This window comes from Eucalyptus grandis, chromosome 11 (genome assembly GCF_016545825.1).
Source record: "Eucalyptus grandis isolate ANBG69807.140 chromosome 11, ASM1654582v1, whole genome shotgun sequence".
Taxonomy (NCBI): Eukaryota; Viridiplantae; Streptophyta; class Magnoliopsida; order Myrtales; family Myrtaceae; genus Eucalyptus; species Eucalyptus grandis.
Window position 1 is genome coordinate 45,738,035 of NC_052622.1, and position 26,356 is coordinate 45,764,390.

General features: G+C 38.6%; 3 protein-coding genes across 4 annotated transcripts; 1 reads left to right on the top strand and 2 right to left on the bottom strand.

Annotated features, from left to right (window-relative positions):
- Positions 1–4,426: 4,426 nt before the first annotated feature.
- On the top strand, positions 4,427–15,645 carry LOC104419607 (serine/threonine-protein kinase STY8). 2 transcript variants are annotated; one of them, XM_010031318.3, is made up of 16 exons: positions 4,427–4,871; positions 5,420–5,534; positions 6,354–6,454; positions 6,574–6,672; positions 7,412–7,466; positions 8,841–8,951; positions 9,853–9,900; positions 11,410–11,585; positions 11,661–11,768; positions 12,535–12,608; positions 12,960–13,135; positions 13,685–13,780; positions 14,304–14,384; positions 14,468–14,521; positions 14,619–14,753; positions 14,824–15,645. In XM_010031318.3, exons 1-16 carry the CDS (start codon positions 4,666–4,668, stop codon positions 14,902–14,904), a joined length of 1,716 nt encoding a protein of 571 aa, XP_010029620.1. In that variant the 5' UTR covers positions 4,427–4,665; the 3' UTR covers positions 14,905–15,645. The 2 variants fall into 2 exon arrangements, with proteins under 2 accessions (XP_010029620.1, XP_010029619.1); XM_010031317.3 differs by having other exon boundaries at positions 4,428–4,871; positions 11,407–11,585.
- Positions 15,646–18,966: 3,321 nt separating this feature from the next.
- LOC104419605 (protein IQ-DOMAIN 1) lies at positions 18,967–21,467 on the bottom strand. The gene is made up of 2 exons (XM_010031314.3): positions 19,503–21,467; positions 18,967–19,352 (listed from the first exon to the last, which is right to left on the bottom strand). Exons 1-2 carry the CDS (start codon positions 19,746–19,748, stop codon positions 19,182–19,184), a joined length of 417 nt encoding a protein of 138 aa, XP_010029616.1. The 5' UTR covers positions 19,749–21,467; the 3' UTR covers positions 18,967–19,181.
- Positions 21,468–21,604: 137 nt separating this feature from the next.
- LOC104419604 (thiosulfate sulfurtransferase 16, chloroplastic) lies at positions 21,605–23,809 on the bottom strand. The gene is made up of 7 exons (XM_010031313.3): positions 23,624–23,809; positions 23,435–23,515; positions 22,964–23,074; positions 22,747–22,820; positions 22,473–22,543; positions 22,285–22,338; positions 21,605–21,926 (listed from the first exon to the last, which is right to left on the bottom strand). Exons 1-7 carry the CDS (start codon positions 23,716–23,718, stop codon positions 21,852–21,854), a joined length of 561 nt encoding a protein of 186 aa, XP_010029615.1. The 5' UTR covers positions 23,719–23,809; the 3' UTR covers positions 21,605–21,851.
- Between the last annotated feature and the right edge of the window lie 2,547 nt (positions 23,810–26,356).

Genomic DNA, 26,356 nt, shown 5'->3' on the forward strand with positions numbered 1-26,356 from the left:
CATGATTGGGTCTAGATTTACTCAAGTGTGACTAGTGACCCTTCGAGATTTTAACCATTTGGGGACAAGCCTTATGAATCAACATAGACCTCCCTCATCTAAAGTGAGACTCGAAATGTCATGATTCAATGACTGGGTTTAGATTTACTCAAGCGTGATCAGTGATCCTTTGAGATTTTGACCATTTAGAGACAAGTCTTATGAATCAACACAAACCTCCCTCATCTAAAGCGAGATTCGAAATATCAAGCTTCCAGAGCGAGCCCTTTTGGGACCGTCCTACGTTTGCCCTCCAATTCACGGTGGCACATTATTTTCTTACAAACCCTCGTAAGAGCACGCGTTTCTAATTCGAAGAGAGTGGTGTGTCCCATGAGTCGTCTCCTGGTTTACGGTCTTCATGGCCCGAACAATGGCCTCCCAGTCGAGCCATGAGGCTGTTCTTCCTTAGTCCGGGCTCGGATCCGAACAACGGACATAAACTATAAGGCAGAACTCAAGAACATTTTAAATTCCTTTTTGAAAAGTCAGGACTCCTCTAGCGAAAGTCAGAATTCTCAATCATAACGCAAAAATCTAATAGAATCCAAGTGTCCGACAGATAAATTCCGTGTCACCTCGAACTGGCATGGCTTTAGCGAGCTGGAGCGGGTTTGCCTCGTGTATCTAAGCACTATCGGATGCTAAAGCTTAACAACGACGGGACCACTTGCTCATCTTCTGATCTCTTTGTGTTTATTTTACTTGTCGAGGAATACAAAAAGGAGAGAAGGAGGGGGGTGGGGGGGCGGCGATGGGAAATTGAAGTATCTCCCTTCAGTGCATCTGTGATTTGGACAAGGATATGGATGATTAAACTAATGATTAGTGCAGCGGCTACAGCATGCCGCATATGGGAACTGCGTTGTCCCTGGTCTCTTTGCAGCTTTAAGGGCCCTTTGGGTCTTCTTTTGGAAATTATTATTTGGAAAATGCAAATACTTAAGAGATAAAGGGATTTTCTGAAATGCTTTAGTATTTGGCAAATTATAATTTGAAGTGCATTGAAAAGTGACTTTAGTGTAAATATTATTCGATAAATCCTACATCTGTAAAGGGTTTTTATTAATTTTAAAAAAATTAAAATCAAGTCCGATAAAACTCCATCACTGACCAACAATTGACCACCAACCAGTGGCTAGATTTGGCCGCCGGCAAGGCTACCTAAGGTTAGGCATACCTAGATCTAGCTGCCAGCAAGGTTGCCTGAGGTCGCGTGACCTTAAGTGGCACTGCCTAGGCCTCGCCAACAGTCAAATTTGGGTCCGCGTGACCTTGGTGGTCAAATCTGGGTTTGCCTGATGTTAGGTAGTCTCGCTAGCAGTTGGCTAGCCTCCAACTGATATGGAAAGATGAACGCTCAGGGAAATAAAAAATATAAGGTTAATGGATGAATTGTAGAAAGTAGATTTGCATTTCCAAAATATCGAAAGCCCAAAGTAGGTTCGTACTTACTTTAGCCTTTCAGTATTCCCAATGCTAATATTTGGTTAAGAATTTCAAAATGCTTGCCAATCGCCTAATGTTTTTTTTAAGTAGTTCCGGAGCCCTTTAGGAAAATGAATCAAATGGAATCACCCTAAAAAAAAAGAAAAGTTGACTTTGTTTTTGCAGGTTGGCTCCAATGTCGGAAAGTAAAGGAGATGGTGGGAGGAACCTTTGTGTATGCCACCTGAGGAAGGAAGGTCTTCATCGCAAATTACGAGTAGAGAGAGAAAGGAGGTATTCTTCATGCCTGGCTCTTGCAACGGGAACCAAGAAAATAAGACTGCAAAATATTGCTAAAAAAAGACAGACGAGGAGCTTCGTGACGCTCGCCAGCTCACTGTTGAAAAAAGTAGAGAAAATAATACAAAAGAAACCAGAAGAATTTTGAAATTTCTTTTAAGGATTGTCCCCGGCAGGCGAGGTTCCTATTGGTGATTTTCCGTCAAAAACAGATTAAAGATTTATGGTGCACATAAGTTTATGGGGCCGTACGAATGATACAGGTCTCGTGCCACTCATAACGCCACAGGAGGATGTGCGAATATAAGAGTATTTCTACCTCTTGACTCTTGATAACTGCGAAATCAATATCTCTTGTGACTCTTTTATGATGTTGAGACATATGTCAATAGAAGTTGTTAAGTGTGAGATTTTCCGAAATCACTATTAACAATTCTAAGAACTTAAATTATTAGAAAAATATGTGATTTAATATTTGAATATTCCATCACTTTTCTTCATATTTAGGTTGGTCTTTTTGCGTAGTTTTAGATGTAAAAATGATTGCACTTAAAAGGCAAATATGAATCTAGAAAAATTATCCAGAAAAATTCAAATTTAGGACTTCTTTTTCTAGTATCATGTGAGATTTTGTGAGGAGATGAATGTGAAGTTTAATATTTAATTATTAAATCATGTTTTCATTTAATAACTTAAACTTTTTAAACAATTAACAATAATTCTATAAAATCTCACACTAACATTGACAATAATGCGATCGATATAATAGTCTACAATCTCGAATTTGATTTATCATGTTCTTGATGTCATTATTCACTAGGTATCGATAAGGCATTCACATAAATAAAGCTTGTCTGCTTCCTCCTTTCTCTCTCCAGACATGATTTGCTCCTTGCCCATACATTCATTAGGAATGAGCTCTAAAATCATCTAAGTAACATAGTCGGTATGAATTTCTTAATTGATAGGCACCGGAAAATATCGACAATTTCTCGATTGACTTTTCGATAACGGGTAGTCCAACCGGCATTGTAACTTTGCGTTTTGCAACTTGCTTGGCATAATGTGCCGTATCAAATTGTAGCACCTAATAAGAAAACTTTTAATTTTTTTTTTTAAGGTGGTAACAATTTAATATATACATTTTTATTTTTTCATTATTTTATTTTCATTACTTCATTAAAGAGCTAGGCAATATAAAAAAAATAAAAAATTCAGCAATTGGAAGTTACATTGAATCTTGAGACGATTTAAAGAAGCAAAAAAATAACGGCGTGAGTCCTTTTCTACATTTATTTAATCTTTCTCAAAACGTCATCGCTGTCATCACAAGCTTAAAATTTTGTGTCCGGTTTGAACCGGTCAAATCAAGTCTTAGAGCTGCATCGAACTGCTCGTGGCCTAAACAAATGATTTTTGACCCGGTCTGGTGTGACTTACACGTTCGACCAAGCTTTAAACCAATGCTTCTATCATTGAATTAATTAAGACGGATCTGACTTCGACTCTCTTTTTTTTTTTCTTTTTTTCCGGGTAACCTGATTTAAATTCGTAAGTAGAATTTAATGCCTCTTTTAAAAATCAAAGAATACATCTCGAAATTAAAATTACTATGGATTGATGCGGAGATAATTCAAATTAAGGCTATGATAATCCCAATTTAACCGCCAAAAAGGATACTCAAGTGATAAAATGATTGAGCATGTGCCTTCAAACGCATGACGTCTCGCATTCAGGTTCTCCTTAGTGCATCCATTCGGTGCTTTGCCATATAAGAAGTGATTCCTTGCAAATTTTTAGTTTCGATACAAATTAGCTAATTTCGACTAACGACAAGAGGTCAGCTTAGCTTGTCTCTAGCGTAAGGTGCAAGAAGATTGCTACACAAAAAAATAAAACATATATAAATGCGAGTATAAATTTTCCTATTCATTTTTTGCATTACTTTAAGGAAATTGATGAACGCCTTGATTTTAACGTGAAATTGACAACGCAAATCTTTATTAGATCTGTCATTTCCTAGGAAAACGACCTCATAATCTACTTTTTTACAATCTTACAATTCACAAACGAAATAGCTCATCTTTGCTCCCCATATTGGATCTTAGACCATCCTGTCTCATCTAATAATGACAATTTATCTTTAGAATTCATAATCGAGTAACTATCAAGATAGCGTGATTCTCGAGTGGCAAAAAAATTATCTTAATCGAATATCGAATCTACAAAACACGTTTCGTGGAAACATGATTATGTTAATCCCTTTCTAAATCTCTGGCCTCATCGGAATCATCGAGCTTTGGGGGCATCGCAATCGCTCTTGTCTACCTAAGCTCTTACTTTACCTTAGCTTTTCATTTATTTATTCACTTAAAATTTTCATTTTCTCGGAGCAATTTTCTTTTGGGCGGGGGGCCAATGGTTAGCCGCCCCGCCCCGCCCCGCCCGGCCCGGCCCGAGCTCGAGCTCGGGTCCAGGAAACTCCGACGACCCAAATTCCGGGGCCCCACCCCCGCCCCCCGGGCCTACGTCGAAATTTTGCCAATTTAAGAAAGTCAGAAATCCACCGGCCCTGGCGGCGGGGCCCGCCCGGCTGACGTGGCGACCGCCAATCCTACCTCGCACGACGCCATAGCCAAAGAGAGAGCTCTCTCTCTCTCTCTCCCACTGTAAAAGAAAATCTGCGCAGAACGGCCCGGCCGAAAGAAAAGCCCAAAACAGCATCTCTCTCTCTCTCTCTATCTCTCTAAGGTTTCTCCTTGATTCCTCCGTGCTTTCAATCCGCTAGGGGGAAAGCAGTAGCTGCTCAATCCCAAGCCGAATCCCGCTCCTCCTCCCCGGCGACTGCGATCGTGCCCGTTCCGTCCGTTCGCCTCGCTTTCGGGACCTCCCTCCCCGATGGCCGTGGAGGACGACGTCGAGAGCTGCGGGAGCCGGGCGGCGGACGCGTCGTCGGCGCAGGCGCAGCCCCGGGACCAGCGGCAGAAGCTCGAGGCCTACAACGAGGTGCTTCGCCGCCTGCAGGCGTCGTCGGATTGCGAGGACGCCCACGCCCCCGGGTTCGACGATCAGCTCTGGCTCCACTTCAATCGCTTGCCCGCGCGGTACGGATGAGGCCACCTTGATCCTGTCCATTTTCGTTCGTCTGTGCCGGGGTCCTTCTTCTTCTTCTTCTTCTTCTTCTTTAATTTTTTATTTTATTTTATTTCGCGCTGAGAGGGAGTGGTGGGAATTTGCGTAGTACTGTCCTCAGTCGGGGCTATCGAGTCGGTTTTCTTGAAGGTTTGACCGACGACGGTAGGGAGCCGATCGAAAGTCAAACGTGCGGAGAAAAAGTCGTACTTGATCGGGGGTTGACCTTTTGCGCTTCTCTGATTCTTAGCCTTCTTGTTCTGTTCAGCAGCGGGAAAAGCTGTAATGGAGTAAAAGTCAAGCGGGGTTGCTATGTACAGATGGAAAAATTGATTTTTTTTTTTTTTTTTTTTTGCGTTTTTTCCTTACCCTCTGTGATTGGACAGATTCAGGGGGCCTACACTTGTTTCTGTCTCTCCGTCTGTCTGTCTGTCTGTGTGTCTCTCTCATGGACCCGCGCAGGCATGAGCGCGCGCGCGCACACGCTGTTTTGTGTAATGATCTTTCTGCTACTTGGCAGATATGCACTGGATGTGAATGTGGAGAGAGCAGAAGATGTGCTCATGCATATGAGACTGCTCAAATTGGCTGAAGATCCTGATAATCGGCCTGCGTTTGATATTCGACCTGTCCAAGTAAATGCTGACCTGATCTTTATGCGACTCTTTCTCTCTAGCACTCTGCTAATTTCCATTTGGTGTGGTATTGGTAGTCTTAGTGTCCCAACACACACCGGGCAATTGTAGGTCCGTACTTGTCGTCCCCAGAGAAAGCATTGATCTGAAACCAAACATTGAGGAAAGGAAACACGTTTACCACTCGGGTAATCCCTAGGTTGATCAGAATGCTGCTCTATCCATGGCTATGATGGACTTTTCCACTGCTTGCCTGTTTTGTATATACATGAGTGGTGAGAACTGGAGATAAACCCTACGTAAATCATGTAGATATACAGCACATGACTAGATTGTTACGATCACATTATTTGGTCTTCTTGTGTGTACATTTAGGAAACTGAAATTTGATTTATATATATTCTAAATTCTGGTTTTGCAATGCTGGATGAATGCTTTGGAGCTCTCTCAAGCAAACAAAGGGGAAAAGCACTAATTTGATAAAACCACTTTCCAGGGAAACAAAATGTGACATCAGTAATTTTACAACTTGTTATGTCAGCAAATTTTTCAAGAGTTTCGGTTTTGCAGAAATCATCTTCACTTGATTTGACTCGACTGGGTTCTCTACACCTTTATGTTGTTGAAGATGCATTCGTGATATTAATGAGCATTTGTGCTTTATGTTTGTATTTCCCTGTCTATGGCACTATTAATGGCTTTAGATGTTCCTAGAGTAAGCTATAAAACATTTGAGGTGAGGGGCCAATATGTGATGAGTACACCCGAAAAGATTCTGCATTTATAGATCTTTCTTGAGCAATTTCTCTTGTGGTGTAGGTTTATCCCAATGTTAATGGGAACCGCAATGAATCTGTTGATTCAGAGTCTGCCATGGCTGATGATGCTCAAAGTAGTCTAAATCAATCCGGTAGAGTGGGGTATGTTTGGCCACATTATGTGTGGAGTTCTTCATTGTACCCTGTGAATTTTCACCTCTAAACTGTCTGATCAGATATCTCTTTTTAACTCTCTCTTCTCTGTGTGTTCTCCTGTTTAGAATTCTTCTACCACCTACATTTGGTTCATCGAGTAATTTCGACGGACTCAATTTACAAGCAAATAGACAGAACGTTGAAGATGGAGACGGTATAGTGAGGTCAGATGCACAAGTTTTGCAGTAACCTGGACAACACTTTCCATTATTGGTTTTTTTTTTTTTTTTTTGGTAAAGATTATTGGTTTATTTGTCTTCTCTTACTTTTTGAATTTTTCTACTACCATATGAAACTCTACTAAAAGAATTGGGATGTTTTCTTTTAAATGTCTCTCATATAAGGAATTAAATTTAATACTTATAAGGGTTCTTGGAATGCCCTTCTTCACATGAGGTCTCAACTGTCAAGTCCCTGCTTATCTCAACTGATTGCTATTTAAAGACATTGCTATGAGATATACCTTTCTGTGTTTAATTGTCAGTGATCTGATTCGACGAGTATGCCCAATTCTACCATTCTGTTATGAGCTCAATTTGAGTGTCCTAGAATTTAGCATGCTAGAAAGCACACATTAATTGTGCTAGAAAATCAAATACCAAAGGTGATTTGACTATGTTTGTGATGTCTGAATGAGTTGGCTTGTCTAAGCATGCTTGGTTGTTCCTCAACGTTGCATACATGAGAGCATTGACCTACCCTTCCTCTACACTGCTATCATGGTTGCTCTCTATGTGTAGTTCACTACTCCAGGTCATGCGATAGGTGTTTTAAGGTCAAGTTGCATTTTTGTTGTGTTGTATTGAGATAATGTCGATGTTGTTATTGTTGTTATGCAGCTTGTTGAATAGTTAGGCGAGCAATTCTCATCTCACTCATTTCGTATGAACATGTGTCTTGTAGGCCTACGCATGAAATTACCTTCTCAGCTCTTGACAAGCGAAAGGTATTAAGTGAGGTAATTGACCAATGAATCTACCTTTGTGGGTGCTGCATATATTTGTGCTTTTTTGTTGATCAACATATATTTTTATGAGTGTAAGAAATACAACCGAGGGTCTGCTCCCCTCCAGAATTGCTATTTTTAGGAACTAAAGTTAAGCAGTTGAACTCGAAATAAGTAACAAGATAATGAAACTGGAGAAACACAGTGTATATGATGTGAGTACATGATCCAGTAGCATTATTGTCTTTCTTTTACTTTTATGCTGCTGTACTTATTAGAATGAAATCAAGACTCAGAAAGTGCTTACCTCGGTGATAGCTAACCACTGGCAATTGGGATTTACATTTTTTTATCTGCATGGGGAAATGATTTTTTTTTTTTTTTGGCTGATAATAATGTTAGTATGAAATGATAACATATTTCCTATGGAGAGTCTTTATGTCTAGCTACATGTTCCTGCAATATCCCCTCTAGTAGCCCATATGTACAATGAAAATCGAGTTTAAATGCTCATTGTTAGGAAGATGATCTTGATCTGAACAAATGGGAGTGCCTATCACTGTGGACCAAGTAATATTTGATTATGTTGACAGAAAAGACTTCACCTTTTAGCGTGTTTCCTTTGAGCTGCAAATTGTATGAATTGCATGCTTAAGTATACATGGAAGACTCACTGAGCAATCTTCTTGCAGCTGATTGGCCTTTCTAGTTCCCAGTATCCTTCTGTATTTTTTTAGTTTTATTTGGGTCTCTTTGCCAAGTACACTTCTCTGCTTCATAAGAAACAAGCAGTATGTTTTAATGACATATTCTGTTTTGTTTGTCATAGTATGGAAAGTTGGAGAAAGGTTAACTAACAGGTAAACTTAGAGAGAATTAAATAGTTGCCTGTACATGGTTCCATGCATACACTGTGAAGGTGAGTGCTGTAGTTCTTTGTTGTTGGCTTTCTAAAGAGAAAAAATATAGTATGGCTTACTGTTTATCTCGTATTCATCTATCGCGTAACTATTGGGTGGTGAACTAGGCTTTAAAGATACAGTTGTTGAAGCTTAGCTTGTTCATTGAACACGCAGAGTTCCTTATCCATACATAGGAAATAAATGATTCTATTCTTTCCTGCCAAGAGTGAGGTACAACATAAAGAGGTAGAAGTTAAAGTCAAATTTGCTTCAATATGTCTCTTTTAAGCAGACGCATCGATTATTATGTGATGCATAAAATTTAGATCTTCTATTACATTGAGTAATTTAACATTTTCAAATAATGCGAGAAATGTACAGATCCTCATGTTGGATCTCTCTCTCTCTCTCTATATATATATATGTATGTATGTATGTATGTATTTATCTAAATGACCAGTTGATTAGTTTTAATTGGATCCAGCTCACTGCTTTGCTTTCTGAGATTGGACTTAACATCCAAGAAGCTCATGCCTTTTCTACCGTTGATGGGTTCTCTCTGGATGTCTTTGTAGTTGATGGTTGGCATTCTGAGGTATATATTTATCATTTGTGGCAATTATATTTAGAAATTGAACTTGAAGTTTTAGTTTGATATATGCTGGATCTCTCAAAATATTGCAGGAAGTTACCCAAAAGCGTTCTTTCATGACTACCACAGACTGCATATTGCATCTTATCGACATGTAATTAGATTGGAATTTTATTCAGTCTCTATTCCTCTATTGTTGTACAGTTGTCTCATAGGAGATGTCTTTGTTGCATTTGATGGAGCGGTCTGTAGCTTGCCTGGTTAATTGTCTACTTACTGACCCAATTATGCTCTTAACTGTCGGTTGCATTATTTTCTTTGCACTTCCAGTGCTATTTCTTTTAGTAATTGTCTGTTATCTTTGTCAATTAGGCTGGGGATTTAATTGTTTTTTCCTCCCCGCATAGGCCGGACAGCTTTTCAGTAGAATAATATGCTTTTCTTTCTGGATAACAATATCCGTTAATCTTTCTGAGCAGGATTTTTATTGATATATCTTTTGCACCTTTTACTGTCAGATGTATACTAAATCAAATAGAACTTACATAATATTTTTGGATCAGCAAATTTCCCGTCTTTATTTTGTAGGTTTTAATCCTTTTCACAACTAAGAAACCATTTATTGTTTTATTGCACTTTTTACCATCTGGTGCGTATTAAATCAAGAAATAATATCCTATTTCAGGGTGAGCAAATTTCCTGTCTTTATTTAATAGTTTTTTTTTTTTTTTTTTTATCCTTGTCATGATTGAAGACACCTGTTTAGCGTTTTATTGCTTTGGAAAGATCACAACTGAACTTCTATCGTTTTGTTTTCACACACACACACGCACACACACACACACACACACACACACACACACACACATTAATATTATTGTCACTTATTTTTGAAAATTTTCAGGAAGAGGAACTTAGGAAAGAAGTTGAGAAAGGAATTCTAAAATCGAAGGTAAATTTCTTCTCTTGACTTGAGCATCTTCATATCTTTTTGGGATGTTTAGAGGTGTTTTTATGTGTTCTGCAGTTCATGTGATTCAATTACTGGGAGTCATCCATCCCTATAGGTTCAATTTGTAAGCTTTTGATGAGAACTATAAAGCCACTAAATTAAACATACTTATGCCTAGAAGCTCTTTATTGTTATTTTTATTTTGGGATAAGTGTGCTGGAAGTGCTAAAGCTTGTCATGAAAGTGCAATGAGTTCTAAAACTTACAAAAAGTATAATCAAGTCCTAAAACTTGTCAAATTGATGCAATCAAGTCTTTTTGTGAACGTAACTTGGCTAATGGAAAATGTTGACACGGTCATTTTAATATTTTCTATCCCCCAAGTGGTGACAATGTGGCTAAAACATGATACATAAAGATAAAACGACATTGCTTTACTCCAAATCGATTTTTAATAAAATTTATTTAAATTAAATTAAGAAGATAAACTAATTTTAAAAAAGAGAGATGGGAAACCAGGCAGTGAGGGATCATATTTGGACCAAAATGATGTTTTCTGAGCTTTGTCATCGCCATGAAGGATAGAGAAAATAACAATAAAAAAATCATGTTAACGTTTTCTGTTAGCCAAGTTGGATGGAGTTAACGGAAGGACTTAATTGCACAAATTTGACAAATTGTGGGACTTAATTGCACTTTTTATTAATTTTAGGATTCAATTGTATTTTCTCGATAAGTTTTAGGACTTCCAGTGCACTTACCCCTTTTATTTTTTTAAGTTGGTAGTGATTCCACTTTTTCTATTTAGCATCAAAGCAAGATGTCCTCTGCTTGAATGTCTTAGGCTCCTCATTTTCCTCTCTGTTTATAGTAAATTTCCACACTTTTCTCTCCAGCTTCATCTTGAACTATATAAGTGAGGAGGATTTTCAGAGCATTTAAATATCACATCTTCATTTAATAGGTTAAGCTTCTAGATAAGTTAATAGTGGTTGCGCAGTTTATAAAAGACTCAAGCATATAGACAATAGAGAAGGTTCTAGAAAGCCTTTCTTAAAATGAAAAGAAGAAAAGGGCGATTCCAATGAACTTGAGCTTGCAATGATAATACGGAGTCTGAATGCGGATACCGATGTTCTCTAGATTTGAACAAACCTCAAATCTTATTGGTATTATAGCAATGTAATTGCTGCTGTTTAGCTACTTCCTGAAGACTGTCACATATGCACCAATCTATGGGCTCCCCTTTTTTTAGAGGAAACTGAAGTTTGCAAGTTCATATTATGCATTGTTGCTTGGTTTTAAACTAAAGAGGCCAACCCCAGTCTTAGCAGAAGTTGTCCTTTTCTGGTCATTAGTCCATGACCTTTTCCAATCTCTGTGTCCACTTCTTCTGTTTGAGTTGAAAATGATTGTACTTTTTTTGTGCTGATTGGCTTGTACTTTCCTTGCCAGTTTAATCATTATCAAGTCAATTAACATGGATAAACCATTTAACCTCCTCAGCAGGAGCATTTTGGGCCAAAACATCATTCCATACCAGCCCTAGGCGAGCACAACCAAGATGGCACTGAATGTTTTCCAGAATGTGTTAAAATTCCCACGGATGGAACTGATGTATGGGAAATAGATATGGGGCAGCTAGTTACTGGAGCTAAAGTTGCATCTGGATCATTTGGTGATTTGTAAGTTTTTCCCCCTCAAAGGGTTGTTTGACAGATGCTTGGGATGCAGTACTTCATGCCGTTTCACTTCTTCAGGTATAGAGGTACATATTGCGGTCAGGAAGTGGCTATCAAGATCCTAAAGCCTGGACGTGCCAACGCTGCCATATTGAGCGACTTTGCTCAGGAAATTTATATAATGAGGTTTGTGTTGATATATTTCTTGTCATGCTAGTGTCGTCTTTTGGTGTTGATTAACATACTTCTGAAGTTAGCCGGCTCCTTGAGATGGAGCATTTTGAGTTGACTTTTGTCGACATGTCACCTAGCTCTGAGAATAGCATACACCTTATGTTACTTCCTGGAGAAAAATTTGTAATTCACCTGCTTTTTCATACCTTTTTAAGTTCATTGAGGATGCAGCCCATTGCCTATATGGTATGTAGTGAAGTTTTGGATTTCATGAAACTCACAAAGCCTTTCCTCAAGCTGCAAGTAGACAATATTCACTCCTTGGTGCTATATATATTTAAAAAAAAAAAAGAGAGCAAGAAATCTGGAAAGTCATCTCTTAGTCGCATGCTTTGAAAAATATATTAGTCCCACCCGTACTGTCAAATTAACAAGGAAAAAGGTTGTTGAGAGGTCCTTATTCTAACTTTACACTTTCTTACACAAAGTATAATGCCTATACTTAAACCAATTTAAAATGATCCACCATAGGATTATGCTGGATTTAGTACAAATTCCAGCAGCTTTCTGTTACCTGTCCTGACCCAGGAATCTTGTGTGAATTTGCTAGACAGTTCTGCATTATAAAGATCCCCTCTCTAGCTTTCTTTTAAGAATGCATGAATGCTTCCATTTTTTGGAAATAGTCCCTTTATTTTAAACTACCATTTTCCATATTCAGACTACCCTGAGCTGTCATATTCCTGAAATTCTTGTTTTGTGTTTTAATGTTTTCCAGGAAAATCCGACACAAGAATGTTGTGCAATTTATAGGTGCATGTACCCGCCCACCAAACCTTTACATTGTGACAGGTTAGTCTTCTGAGTGTTTTCTAAGTGAGTAGATGTGATGTTTCGATATTAGGATAGAGTTTTGACCCGTATCAGAGTCTAGGTATATGTAACGATGCTGATAAGGAAAAATTGTCGGGGAGACTTTTTCTAGATTCGAATGAGATACTATTGAGGATGGTTTCCTGGTTTATAAGGCTTTTTAATGTTCTGCAAAAGTTCTTAAACAGAAAGGTGCGAATGTGATGGACATTTATTTTTCTTTTTGGAAGTTTATTGCAATTTGTACTGGGAGATGGAGTTTTAATCGTTTAAATTTAGCTGACAGTTATTCTTTCTTTTCAAAATTTTGGTTGTGCATTGCTATATCAGAATTCATGTCCAAAGGAAGCATATACGACTTTCTACATAAACAAAATGGTGCAGTTAAGCTTCCTTCTCTACTTAAGGTGGCTATCGATGTCTCCAAGGGGATGAACTATTTGCACCAGAACAATATAATTCACCGGGATTTGAAGACTGCCAATCTTCTGATGGATGAAAATGAGGTAATTATCCGCTTAGAAATATACACTCCAGTGCTTGTTGTGAGTGATCAATTAGAACAGTGAAACAAGAGTTTGATGCTTTTGAAGAACTAAAATTAAAATTTCCTTCTTGATGCATAATGTTTATCATTCAATTATAAGTATTGAATCAGCATGGAGAAGCTGTTACATTTTCATCATATTATTAGTTTTGCTGTCCCTATAGTTTTGTGAAATATGAAAGAAAGAATAAAAAAAGCTGTGGCATTTTCAAGTGTTGATCCTTTCAACAATACGTAGGAATAGATATAGCAATTTTCAGATGAAATCATGTAGAATGTAAGAGAAGGTGAGCAAGTACTACTGTCTAAGTAGCTTTATTAGGTTCAGGAGAACAAGGAAACAGAGCACTTCTTTTGGGTTAAGATAATATTGCACAAAGTTCATTTATGGGTAAGAATTAGTGTTCTTGGATCAAGATGATATAACTATATTATGATGATCTACTTCCCAAAGAGATATAAGAGATTAAAACTTGCTGCTCTAAAGTCTCTCTCCTATTTCTGACAGGTGGTTAAAGTGGCAGATTTTGGAGTTGCCAGGGTGCAGGCTGAAACTGGAGTAATGACGGCTGAAACGGGAACATACCGCTGGATGGCCCCAGAGGTGCGTCTCTGTCTGAAGATCAATGCCAATATTATTATCTGTAAGACTATGCAGATCAGGGATGATATTGCATTATATGTACCCACCTTGATTTTCTGCGTCGCCTTATCTAACCATCTTGGTGTATCGTGGATGTAAATGAGTGTTTGTTGTTTCTGAAAATCTAGCCTTTTTGCTACAGATGCTGTAGCTCCTCTATCTTATTGAAGCTCTCCAAATTACCAATTGTCATGTTCAGTCTCCCATGCTGCTCGAATCACTCTTATAATCTATTTGAGTTGGTTATCATGGAGCGTCTAGTTGATTGTGGGCTTATATATGCTTACGTGTATTGGGGGATTTTCCATTTTCCTTTTTGGGGGATTCTGGAGTTCAGTTTTTGCTTAAGCTAGTACTGTGTCATGAAATATTGGTCCACTAATCCATAGATGATAGTTAACACTGGATGAGGCACACTAAAGATACTCGTTTTCCCATGATTACTGTAAATGGCCATTACTTATGTCGGCTTTACTAAATGTAGGTAATTGAACACAGACAGTATGACCACAAAGCAGATATTTTTAGCTTTGGCATAGTATTGTGGGAGCTTCTGACCGGAGAAGTAAGTTCCTCTTCTTGACATTGTCTTCCTTCCATATAATAAATGCCATCAAACTTGATTTATTTATGCAACTGAAATGCCAGCTTCCTTATGCCTACATGACCCCTCTGCAAGCAGCTATTGGAGTAGTACAAAAGGTTGAAATCGTCACTTTTGATTTTTTACGCTTCATAATTCAGCCGTTTGGTTTATTTTTTAGAAATGACAATTTGTTTTGAATGGACATATTTCTAGGATCTCCGTCCTTCCATTCCAAAAGACACTGACCCATTGCTTGTAGAACTACTTCAAAGTTGCTGGGAGCGAGACCCCAAGAGAAGGCCCAACTTCTCTGAAATCTCGGAAATCCTCCAGCAGATAGCAAAAAAGGTAACCCATCGCTTGTAAGTAATTCTTCATTTCTTGCAAATAAATTAATGACATGCATCATTCGATTCAGGTTGGAGAGGAAGGGGAAGACAAGCGCAAGGACAAAACATCGGGTGGGTTCTTTTCGTCATTCAAAAGGAGCCATAATTGAGGTGGAAAGGAAAGAGTGTATATATATTCTACCATCTAATCATATAGCGTGATGCCGATGACAACAGGGTAGCTGCATTCTGTACAGAATTTGTCTGGGTGATTAGCCGAAGTCGTAACAATTGTTTGCCTCTTCTTTTGGGAGCTCAAGTTGTTACCATATTTTTGCCTTTTACCCCAAAAAAAGAAAAAGAAAAGGAAGGAAATGGAAAATAGCTCCTGTTGTCCTTACAATTTACCTCGTCTTGTACTTTAGCTCTAGAATTAGAATTTATTCTGACGTGTCTTGGTCCTCCAACCTCATATTAGGCGAATATTGGGCATGTTTCTTGCTTGCGATGCATGCAGGTGTGTAGTTAAAGAAAAATTAGGGAAACTGCCTTGCACTTGTTTAGTCGAGGAATTTTGCTAACATGGCTGATATTTGTCTAAAATGGGGCTTGGAGGACTAATTTAAATCAATGCGAATACTTCAGGGACTGTTGAGCAAAAGAAGAGCTCCCTTCAACATTTAGAATGTTGAACCTCTAAAATCTAGGAGCTAAAGTGCAAAACTTTGTAAGTTTAGGGACACTGTTGCTATTTCCCTTCCAGAAAAAAAAAAAGGTTCAGTATCCATTTGCTTATGTGTTCTCATTCTGCCATTTGTATTCTTCTCCTGATTCTTCTGCTGTCGTTTGTCAATTTCCTGATGTGTGATGGACGATGTTGTTCTGATTATAAATGTTGTTAGTTTGTTTAAGTCAATCCAAATCTAATTCGGTTGCTTTTAGTGTTTTGGTGTTTGAGATTTCGCATTTAATTAGTATTAAACATCTTATCTCGACATTATATGATTTTTCTTGTAAGTTACTGAGAATTTGGAGTGTTTTTTTTCGTTTTCATGGGAAAGTCGTCACTCATAAGCGATTTTCAAATGTAATTCCGCACAAAACTGTTACCACCAACAGGTTTTCTGTTCTTTAGAAGTACAAGTCCTCTTCTACGGGAAGAGAATTGTTACAGTCTAGCGAGATTATGTCGATTAAGCCCTTGTCCGCCATTGATTACATGAGTCCGATGATAGGACTCACTCAATTTATTGCTGAGATGATATTTTGTGCACATAGTGGATATACCGTGCAACGTGCACCCCAAACCTGTGTGGCTTTAGAGAAGTAATTATATGTACTTGGTCTATGTATTATTTTTTCCCGAGGTGTCAACTCTGCCGCAATCGTCTTGACCGTTGGGCTTGCCATCTCCGCAATGTTATTTCAAAAATAAGTTTCTTAACACGTCAATTTTCTAACTGTTTTCCGTTTTACACCAATAAATCTACCCGTAGCCTTTTTTATCCTGACGACCTGCTGTATCGGCTTGACTAGGTTGGCTGGTGGGTTGCTGTAAGTAGAGTCACTCAAATTGTATGCGGTTATACCACTCAAGCTTGTGTCATGGCCCAAATTCTCCCGTACCCCTGCGAGCTGAAGAGTAGAGTTTCGTGATACCGGGATAAATAAGGACTGATGAAGAAATGATGATATAATTATTTCGTAGGAATGGTATGAGGGCATTTGTGCTTGGAGTTCTAGGATAGGATGTTTATAACTCCGAGGAGCTTTGTAGGTTGAATTGGCCTTTCATGCACAAATTGGTTTGGAGCTGATAAGGCCGTGATAGGTTGAAACCATGTTCTATATGTCTTGCTCAAGCTCAATTTGGTGTGGTATAATTTAATACGAGAGTATGATTGGCCATATTACTTTTAGAAAAAAATATTTAAAGAAGGTTGGCTCTAGTGTTCTCAGCTCACCATCCGTTGAACGAACTATTTTAACATGAAGAATTTGTCAGCCCATGGCAAATGGTTTCAAAGCATAATTCCTTAAGTAGGTGGGTGATCTGGGAAAAGCTTATGGTCTACTCGATTCTATAAGGGTGAAGAGTGATTGCCTCAGCTAAGAGAGCTTGAACAAGGTATGACTCTTGTAAAGCTTCTAGGATGGCAATGGAGGTGATAGGAATGAATTGACTTGCTAATTGAATAGCGAAAACATTCTTGGATCAATGGGTGAATTTCAAGAGTAGGTCTGTTACCATATTTCCAAGTAGTGAAACCTCCATTAGTCTACTAAGATCAAGAAAATTCTAATAGGCAAAAGAAGGTACTATCATGGGAGTGTAGTTTGCTTGGGATGCCACACTTGTCAAGGAGAGCACTAGTAACTAGAGATTCGTGAATGGAGTGGAGTGGCCTGTTCTGTTGGGCGAGCATTTTCCATTCATGTAAGTTTCAAGGGAGTGGCATTGATGCTTTTGAAATGTAAGGAAGCGACAAAGCAATTTGCAATGAGGGTGTTGTAGAATTGGGTGGGAGAGAATGTCATTGATCGAATTCTCTTGCACCCTTTTAAGTTAAAGAGTGGAGTTCTGTGGCATTGGTAGGAAGAGTGACTAATGTAATGGATTGTACAACTGGTTCATAGGAGTAGTGTTAGGTCATTTGTGTTAGAAGTTCTAGGATAAAACGGTTTATAACTTTGAAGAGTTATACCGGGTTAGTCTTCTATGCACAAACCAGTTAGGAGTTGATATTGCTTTATTGATAAGGCTGTGGTAGGACAAAACCAATTGTTCTAATCGATCCTATGAGGGCGGGTAGTGATCACCGAGGCTAAGAGGGTTTGGACAAGGTCTGGTTCTTGTTAAGCTTCTAGGATGGCAATGAGGGAAATGGATGAGACGAATTGCTTATCGAGTTTCTAGATAAAGGGGCAAATCTCAAGAGGAGATTTGTTACCACATTTTCAGCAAGGAAAAAAACCTTTATTGGTTTGTTGAGATCATAAGAAACCTAGTAGGTGAAAGAAGATGTTGCTAAGGGAGTGTAGTTGGCTCAAGATGCCACACTTGTTAGGGAAAGCACAAGTAATTGGAGATTTGTGAACAATCTTGATTGGGGGAAGCTACCAATGGAGTGGAGTGACTTGTTCGGTTGGGCAAGCATTTTCCATTTATGTAAGTATTGAGGGAGTAGCAGTGATGGTTGTGGAATGCAAGAAAGCGACAAAGCAACTTGTAACAAGGGCGTTGTAGAATTAGCTGGGAGAGAATGTCATAGATTGAATTCTTCGATGAGCTTGTGAGTTGAAGAGTGAAGCTATGCTATTGGGCTAAAGAGTGATTGATGCAAAAGGGATAATACAACTAGTTCGTAAGAGTGGTATCATAGCATTTGTGCTAGGAAATTTATAATAGAAAGATTGTAACTCTGAGAGCTATGAAGGTGGGATGGCCTCTTATGCATAGATTGGTAGGGCATTAATGCCATTTTTTTTTTTTTTTTTTGGTGGAATGATGCCACTCTTCTAATGAGATTATGTCAGGCCGAAACTAGTTATTGCACCATAGTGTTTTATATGTCTCGCTCAAGGGACTAGATACCTTATTTAAACTTGGCCAAGTAGGATTTGATATGAGGATGCAATTAGCCATATCTTTTCTTAGGAACAATCTTTAGAAGGAAGGCCAGCCTAACGCTGACTTACTAAGCGACGTATGGGCTATTCCATAGTCAAGAGTCTGTCAACCGTGACATTTGGCTGATCTGCTGTTATCTATTTTTCCTAATTCAAGTCTGCCCGATTTGTACTTGATTTGTGTCACTTGTGAAGGATGGTGAGCCAGTGTTCTTTTGTTCTGTCTTTCAAATTATACCTCTTCGAACATGCAGACAATGCACTCGAACTTTGTCCAGTTAAATATGATGAACAAGGCCTGATAAAGCTCAATCTCTACCTTGCTAGCTCGAGTCGAGTATCGTGCCTAAAGTTACTAACTGATCTAAAGCTATTAGCCGGATTTAAGTTACGAAGTCGAGTCAACTGTATCCTACTGGCATATCTCGGCCAAATCCGTGGATCCTACTGGCACAGGCTGAGTCTCCTGTTATCAAGCTATCCATCTTCGGGAAAAAGGTTGGTCAGGAATCGAAAGTACTGAACATGAGCGTCAACGTGACCGAACAACCATTCAAGAAAAAAAAAGTTTCTTCTGTGAACAAGCTATCTCCATCCTTGGGAAAAAACGTTGGCTAGGAATCAGAATTACTAAACATAAGCATCGACATGGTCAAACAACTATTCAGGGAAAAAAAAAAAGAAATGTTGCACAGTGTCGCGCCTTTCGAAACAGTAGTGTCGAAACATCTGCATTATTCACAATGTCAGACAGCATCTTAGCATGATCCTTTGTTACAGCAATGGTCGCATGTCCTGAGAAAATTTCGCATGCTGTTCATTTATCAATATACATTCCGACAAGCTGCCGCATGCGAACTCGAACCTGCAATCGTGCTAGCGCGTGCATGCACCGCAGCGCTATTTGCGCCTGGTTCCTCACATACGTGCCCCGAGCCAAGGCTTGCAGCTTCACGAGGCTCCTCAGCGCTCTAAATGCCCGTCTCGCCTATGTTCCATAACCGGTTAGTTTCCAAATCAATACCATCATAGAGCAATTGGCAAGAGTAAAGCTGAGGAACAATAACTCAAGTTGAAGATAAAGAAGAAGAAGAAGAAGCAGCAGCAGCAGCAGAAGAGATGATTGAGTCAGACATACAAGATGCCCTCTGAAATACGATTGGATCTTGATGGCCGCGAGCTCTTCTTCAGTGAAATGTCGCTGCTGCGACGGTTCATCCAGCAGGATGGCCTGTCGGTCCAGCAAGTCCTCGCTGATTCGATCGGCTATTAACGCTTCTCCTATAGGACTGCGGTCGCCATCGCTACTGGTGAGGATGCTCCTATGAGACGATCCGCGGAACTTCTTGCGGATCAGCTTGAACCACTTCCGAGATAATCCCATCTCTCTCTCTCTCTCTCTCTATGTGCTCAACCTCGGACCTCTGTACATATTCTTCAAGTGCAAATACCGGAAGGGAAAAGAAAAGGCAGTGACAATAGCGGTTGGTGGCAGAGAGGGAGTACGATAGATGTGCGCACCATGTCTTGCTTTAGTAGGAAGTCTGAAAAGGGTTGGTTCGGTCAGTAGTTGCCGAACAACAACTCTCTCTCCTCAAGACCCGTATAACGTGGCCGGATGATTTCCTATGTCGTATGTTATGTGAGTATGAAGCAATTGAACATTAAAAAAAGAAGAAGAAGAAGAAGAAGAAGAAGGGTTTTCCAAGATCTTTATCTAATCTTTCAATCCGGATTTCAAAATTGCAAAGTTTCTTTTTATTATCTTGGGCAATTTTGGTGTTTCCAGCCAATGACTGTTGAAAGAGTAGAGCAAACTATACTTCATTGTTGTATTTAGAGAAAATAACGCAAATAGTACATGAAGTTTGACTCAATGTACAATGCGATTCTTGAATTTTTTATACGTGTTCAATTTAGTCCCCGAAACATATTAAAATGTTTAATGTGGTCCCTCCATTAATTTAAGTAGATGGAATTTGCTGTTATAGCTTCTAATCCGGTAGGTTTGAATGGTGGACTAGCATAATAATTTACACATGGATTATTCACATTAAATATTCAACTCAAATCAGAGCACAATAATATTTTACTTTCTTTAATTTGAAAAATAATTATGCATATTACAATTTAGAAAAATGCTTGTCCATATTACTTGATGACATTTATTATCATATTTGGATTCAAGTTGAATATCTTATGTGGATAATCTGTGTGTAACGATATTTGTTGTCTACCTTTCAAATGTACTAGATTGAAATTCCAATCGGTAAATTCCATTAACTTAAATTAATGGAAGGACAACATTTGATATTTTCACATAGTATCAGACTAGATTGAACATTTATCGAAAGTTCAATGACTATATTAAATAAATTGAAAGTTTATGAATAGCAATACATATTGAGCTAAACTTCAAGAATTACATTAATAAATTAAAAAGTTCATGGACTACGTTGTATATAGGGTCAAAGTTGAAAAGCCATTTGTGTAATTATTTCGTGCATGTGGAAGAGTTTATGAAGGGACATGGAAATGAACTACTACAAAACAAAGTTTACTAACTCGAGATTCTTTTACGTGTTTTCAGTTAAAATTATATAAGCTCACTCATAGTTGCAAAATGAAAAGTTGCAATGTTTTTCCATATGATATGTTAGGAAAAATGACATAAATAGTCTCTAAATTTTGACTTTTGATACATGTTCAATTTAATCCCTGAACAATCTAAAAATGTTTGATATTGTCCCTTATCTTTAATTAAGGAAAGAAACACATTAAATATTATCAAAATTTAGGCATTGCATTGAGCAAACTAAAAGTTCATGGACTACATTGAACGTTAGGTTAAAGTTTTAGAGACTACATTGAACAAATTAAAAGTTCATGTACTGTTTGTGTCAATATCTCCATATCTTAGTGAAACCTTTTAGTAAGTTGGATTCTTAGGAGGCCACACAACACCAGGGTACTTTCTTTTTCTAGTGAACTTTAGGAAAATGGATGTGAGATCTCTCCTAAGCTCAAAGTTGTGATAGCAAGTGTACTTGCGTTAGAAGATTACTTGCACCAACCAGCCTAATGCCTCATGCCAGGTCAAACTCTGGCTTAATTATCTGAAATCTACCTGCTCATAAACATAGAGAGAGAGAGAGAGAGAGAGAGAGAGAGAGAGAGAGAGAGAGAGAGAGTAATATTAACACAGTAAAAGGGCTCTGTTGAAGGCTAGCACACCAACCATTCGTATAGAGTCTCTTATAATCCAAGAGTTATTCCTGTATAATGTCGAACTCAAGTTACATTGTTCGCTGCACATGCTTATGAGTGTGCTTCGACATTGGGATGAGCGATATCTCTAGCACATTGACGATGCGCGTGGCATCTTCAGCCGTCAATGAGATCTAAGCTGATGCAGAGCCTACTCTGCTTCTTCGACGGCGAATTCCAATCGCCCTCACGCCTCATCCCTAAGAAGACGCGAGCACGTTCACAGGTCTGTGGGGAGCCCATTTTGTGTCCAGGCGGCGTAGCCACCGGCTATGTCTATAACGGCGCTAAAACCCTGCAAAACACAAACGGGGTCCGGGTAAACCCAGAATGTTTTGCACAATGCGCGTACCACAACACAATCCAAAATCGAAAGCAGAGTCTCCAGAGTGAGCGGTTGTCAATCTGTCTACCCAATTGCTCAGCTGCTAATGAGAATCAGTTAATTTGCCTGCAGTTATCATCAATTCATTGAAATATCTATTGATTGATCTGGCTAATGCCAGGAATCGCCAACGTTGAACTCTAGTTCTTCCTTAAATCGCCAAACATTCACTCGTTGCTCATATGACCCTACTCATGGCGATGGCAGAATTCGTTAGAACCATCTCTCTAGGCGTACTACAACATTTCGAGAGAGACGTTTTGCTTACTGCAGCAAGTAGATCTTTTGCGGCCATCATTGATCGTTTCCCAAGCTGGCATCCCTGTAAAAGGTTATACATTGAATCTCTCAAACAGGGGTCCAGAAAATAAAATAGCATAGCTCAACAGAAGAAAGACTTGCAATCCCGAGAGTCATCGGGAATGACTACAGTCATAACCAAGTCTGGCAACATACAATGATAATTTCGTCATCCTTTCTAAATTGCGCCGAGACTTCCTTGATAAAGCTCGCATTCTTTGTCATCCCTACAGGATTTAGCAGAAACCATGGTAAACAGAGTTAGGAATCCTCAAATACAGGAATACAAAAATCCATGGTCAGCAAATCGACAGAAGCTACTGAAAAAATCAAGTAGTCTGCATGATCAACTAGCAATAGCAGGTCACGAGAGCGTCTCAAACGCAAATGAAACGAACTCAGTTTCTTAGAAGCAAATGAAATTGGAAACCTGATCCAACTCTGTACATGTAAGGGATGTTGATAGCTCCAGATGCATGACCGGCACTGAATTCTTCAGGAGTCCTAGCACACGATGGCAACCCGGAATAAGCGAAAAACCTTTTATGTTTACATATTTTATCAGACAGTACATAAATTTTGTAGGATTCTACTGTGAATTAAAGCTATATATGACTAGAGAAGATTTTTTAGTCATATGCACACACCTGACATCTAAATAGTGGTGTCCGGCCTGAAGGAGCTCGTGGGCTACCCGCACCGGCACCGAAGCCGGAATTCCAGCTGCTTCCAAGTCACTTCTCAAGGCTGCCTTGGGACTAAATCAATGAAATTCGACAGGATGGTTAATCTAAAAGGCTTACTTCAACGAATGTGAAATGCTACGGTAACAAAATAAATAGATCAAGATGAATAGCCAATGTAATAATTTGTATCCCAAGGCTTCACAAGCGTGTGGACCGACAGAATGATGAAAACCCAAGAACCGGAAGCTATTAACCCAGGCACAAGAATGAACAAACATCACATAGAAAATCTCAAGCTAGGAATAGAATCAGCTCCAGAGAGCAGGATGAAGACAGTTTAAACCTCAAAATACCACAAAAAGTTCTAACGAGAAATCATTTTGTTCAGATAAGAGTGATATCGAAATGGATTCTACTCTCGTAGTGGTGTACCGAGTGGTGTTTGAACTCTTGGGATTGAAGCCACCCATCCAACTCCGCCGATTCTTGATCGAAACCGACGCCAAAGGACATCTGCAGGCAAGGCAAGAAACCAAAACCAGAGCAGCATAAGCACACATATATATTCGGACATGAAGAGAGGGTTGCAAGGGAGTTGATTAGACGACAAAAAGAAGGGACCTTGAGGCCAGATGTTCCCGGAAAATCAACGGCGAGAACGAGGTGGTGGCAGTGAGACAAGAAGAAGGAGAAGCAGCAAAGCAGGTCGCTTTCATCTTGGTGTTTTTCTTGGATTATGTTCCCAGCTCTATCCTTCACTCTGGGTCTCGTGGGGTTCTTGCTTTGGCAAGGTGTGTAGTGAACGAAGGGGGCGATGTATTTATGGTCTCCCTGTGCTGCGAGAGCGAGTACCACTGTGGATAGAAACGGTGACATGGTGGCATGGACAGCCAAAAATTCTTGCTCTTTTCTCACGAGCAACGTCGTGTTAAGACACAGCCATGTGAAGATATTCCCTCCTACTAACGGCTAAAGTTACGGCTACTCTTGAGGGTCTAAACACGATTTAAACGTTGGATGCTCGAAACTCAATTCGAGCCCAATCGAGTGGCGACAATTCTGTTCGAGCTCGAACAGCAAAATGAGGTATCGGAGCTCATCTCATCTCGATTCGAATGAGGAAGAGCCCAAGCTTGATAAGCTCATATATCTTTCTTGCATTTTCTGATATGTGGACATATTGTGTAATAAGATTAGCAATAAAAAATTTTCAAGGCCAAAAAGAAAACGAAAAAGTCACAAAAAATCTCAAATTATATATCCCATGACATATAATTTATTTTTTAGACATGAAAAATCCCAAATAATACTCAATTTGACACATTCATCATAATTTTTTTTTTTTGTAATATAAAGAACTCAAAATTGCGATACGATCACTCCTTGTCAAATTTTCGCTTATATCAATATTATTTAATTTTTGGCGTTCATGTAAGCAGATTTGTAACGGTTCTCGTGAAGGAAGGTAAATATATTGTTGCGTTGGTACATATTAAAGATTTTTGGTGTTAAAGAAAATAGTTTGTGATGAATACATTAGACTGGATATAATTTAAGGTTTTTCGTTGTAAAAAAAAGGTTCCATCTGGCTTGATCAACTTGCAAGCTCATGGCGCGACATGTACTGGAGAGCTCGAGCTCGAGTTCTATTCAGATCCGGCGGGTTTGATCGCTGAGTAATTATTGAGTGGAATAGGAATTATTTTAGAGAATGAATGACCGACGCCGCTGAATGGGAAGATCAGATAATGACGAAGCGCCTTATCTAAACCACCCACGTGGATTGCTCCAATTGAGGCAAATAGATAAGTCTCAACAGTGAAAAGTCGCCACCGCCACGCCTTCCTGAGTCAGAGAGTCAGAGAGCCTACCGGGCTTATCGCGCGTTCTACCTATGGATGTGGAACCACAGATTGGTCCTGCATAATCGCATTGATTGCCGCCGATCCTGAATTATAAACGCCGACTCACGATTTCTCCTGCCTCATAAATTATGGGTTCGATCAGGAATTAACGTTGACTTTTAAGGCTCCGTTTGTTTCGCAAAAATTAATTTCTAAAAAAATATTTTTCAAATTTTTTAGCGTTTATTTCACGAAAAATGATTTCTTTAGAAAAAAAATGTTTTTATGAAGGAAAAAAATCTTTTAAATTAAGAGGAAAGTGAAAAATATTTTACTCTCTTGATCTTTCTTATCTCTCACCTCTATAAATCCTTACTTCCTCTTCTTCTTCTTTTTTTTCTTCTTTTTTTAATTTTTTTTATTCGAATTATTTTTAATTTCCTTTTTCTTTTTTTTTTTTTTTTTTTCTTTTATTTGTTTCTCATCTTCTTCTTTCTTGATTAGTCGTCGGTTGTTGTTAGGCGAACCTTGAGCTCGTCGATCTCAAGCTCGCGCTTTGCACTCTTACTTATCATTTTTTTTATTTACTCTACTCTGCAGTTGTATATTGTTCAAGCAAAATGGCTTTACATGCTCTGCTTCTTTTTCTTTTTATTTATTGGAACACAAAAGACGCAAGGGGAGAACAGACCACTAAACTAAAAGATTCTTATTAGAGCTGTACATGCTTTGCTTCTTTTCTCATTTGCTTCTTTTTAAAATACATATGAACATTTTTTAGAGTAGATGATCGTTTGGTAATAATGAGAGAACAAAGATATGAAGCACCTGAATTTAAAGTAAGTTTATATTTGATAGATTTATAGGTTGGTAAGTGATGTTTGCCTAAGTGAATAGGTCGGTAAGTGATGTATGCCTAAGTGATGAAGTTTTAAAAAATATTTTCCTTATTGAATACCATAAAATATTTTCTGAAATATTTTCAAGTTTTAGCCGAACACCAGAAAATATTATCATTTTCCTGAAAAATGATTTTTGAGAAAATATTTTCCGGAAATGGATCGTTTTCCGCGAAACAAACGGATTTGAGTCTCTCAATATTTTGGGCTAAAATGGTTTTTATTAAGCCCACTTGACTTGACCTTTTATTATTCACCTTCTCTCTTCCAATCCACGAGGGACTCGCACAAACTCTTGATTCAGCTGTATGGATTGAGCTAACTTTCAAAAAAAGAAAATTCTAAATTTACTTTACAGTGACCAATTTTATTCTAAATCATTTATGCTAATTTAATTCTAAATTTGTTGACTGGTGAGGGCCACGACACCATAATCCAAACCACGCGAGGGTCGGCCATCGGTTGTCGACCTTGCCCGTCCAAATGTGGAATAAAGAAAAGAAAGGATAAATAATAAAAATTAAAATTATTTACATTAGCACTAGCTAAGCAATTTTTAGCCAAAATTGATTGGAAGAACTAAATTGGCAAAATATCATCAAGTTTATGAT

Bases quoted from the DNA above. Each gene is read 5' to 3' on its own strand.
- LOC104419607 (XM_010031317.3), top strand. From the start codon at position 4,666: ATGGCCGTGGAGGACGACGTCGAGAGCTGCGGGAGCCGGGCGGCGGAC. The intron at 12,609-12,959 runs GTTAGTCTTCTG...TTGCTATATCAG, and splicing joins AAACCTTTACATTGTGACAG to AATTCATGTCCAAAGGAAGC. The intron at 14,385-14,467 runs GTAAGTTCCTCT...CTGAAATGCCAG, and splicing joins GGGAGCTTCTGACCGGAGAA to CTTCCTTATGCCTACATGAC.
- LOC104419605 (XM_010031314.3), bottom strand. From the start codon at position 19,748: ATGGGATTATCTCGGAAGTGGTTCAAGCTGATCCGCAAGAAGTTCCGC. The intron at 19,353-19,502 runs GTATGTCTGACT...TATGGAACATAG, and splicing joins CGTATTTCAGAGGGCATCTT to GCGAGACGGGCATTTAGAGC.
- LOC104419604 (XM_010031313.3), bottom strand. From the start codon at position 23,718: ATGAAAGCGACCTGCTTTGCTGCTTCTCCTTCTTCTTGTCTCACTGCC. The intron at 23,075-23,434 runs GTACACCACTAC...TCATTGATTTAG, and splicing joins AAGAGTTCAAACACCACTCG to TCCCAAGGCAGCCTTGAGAA. The intron at 21,927-22,284 runs GTAAGCAAAACG...TGTGTTTTGCAG, and splicing joins CAAAAGATCTACTTGCTGCA to GGTTTTAGCGCCGTTATAGA.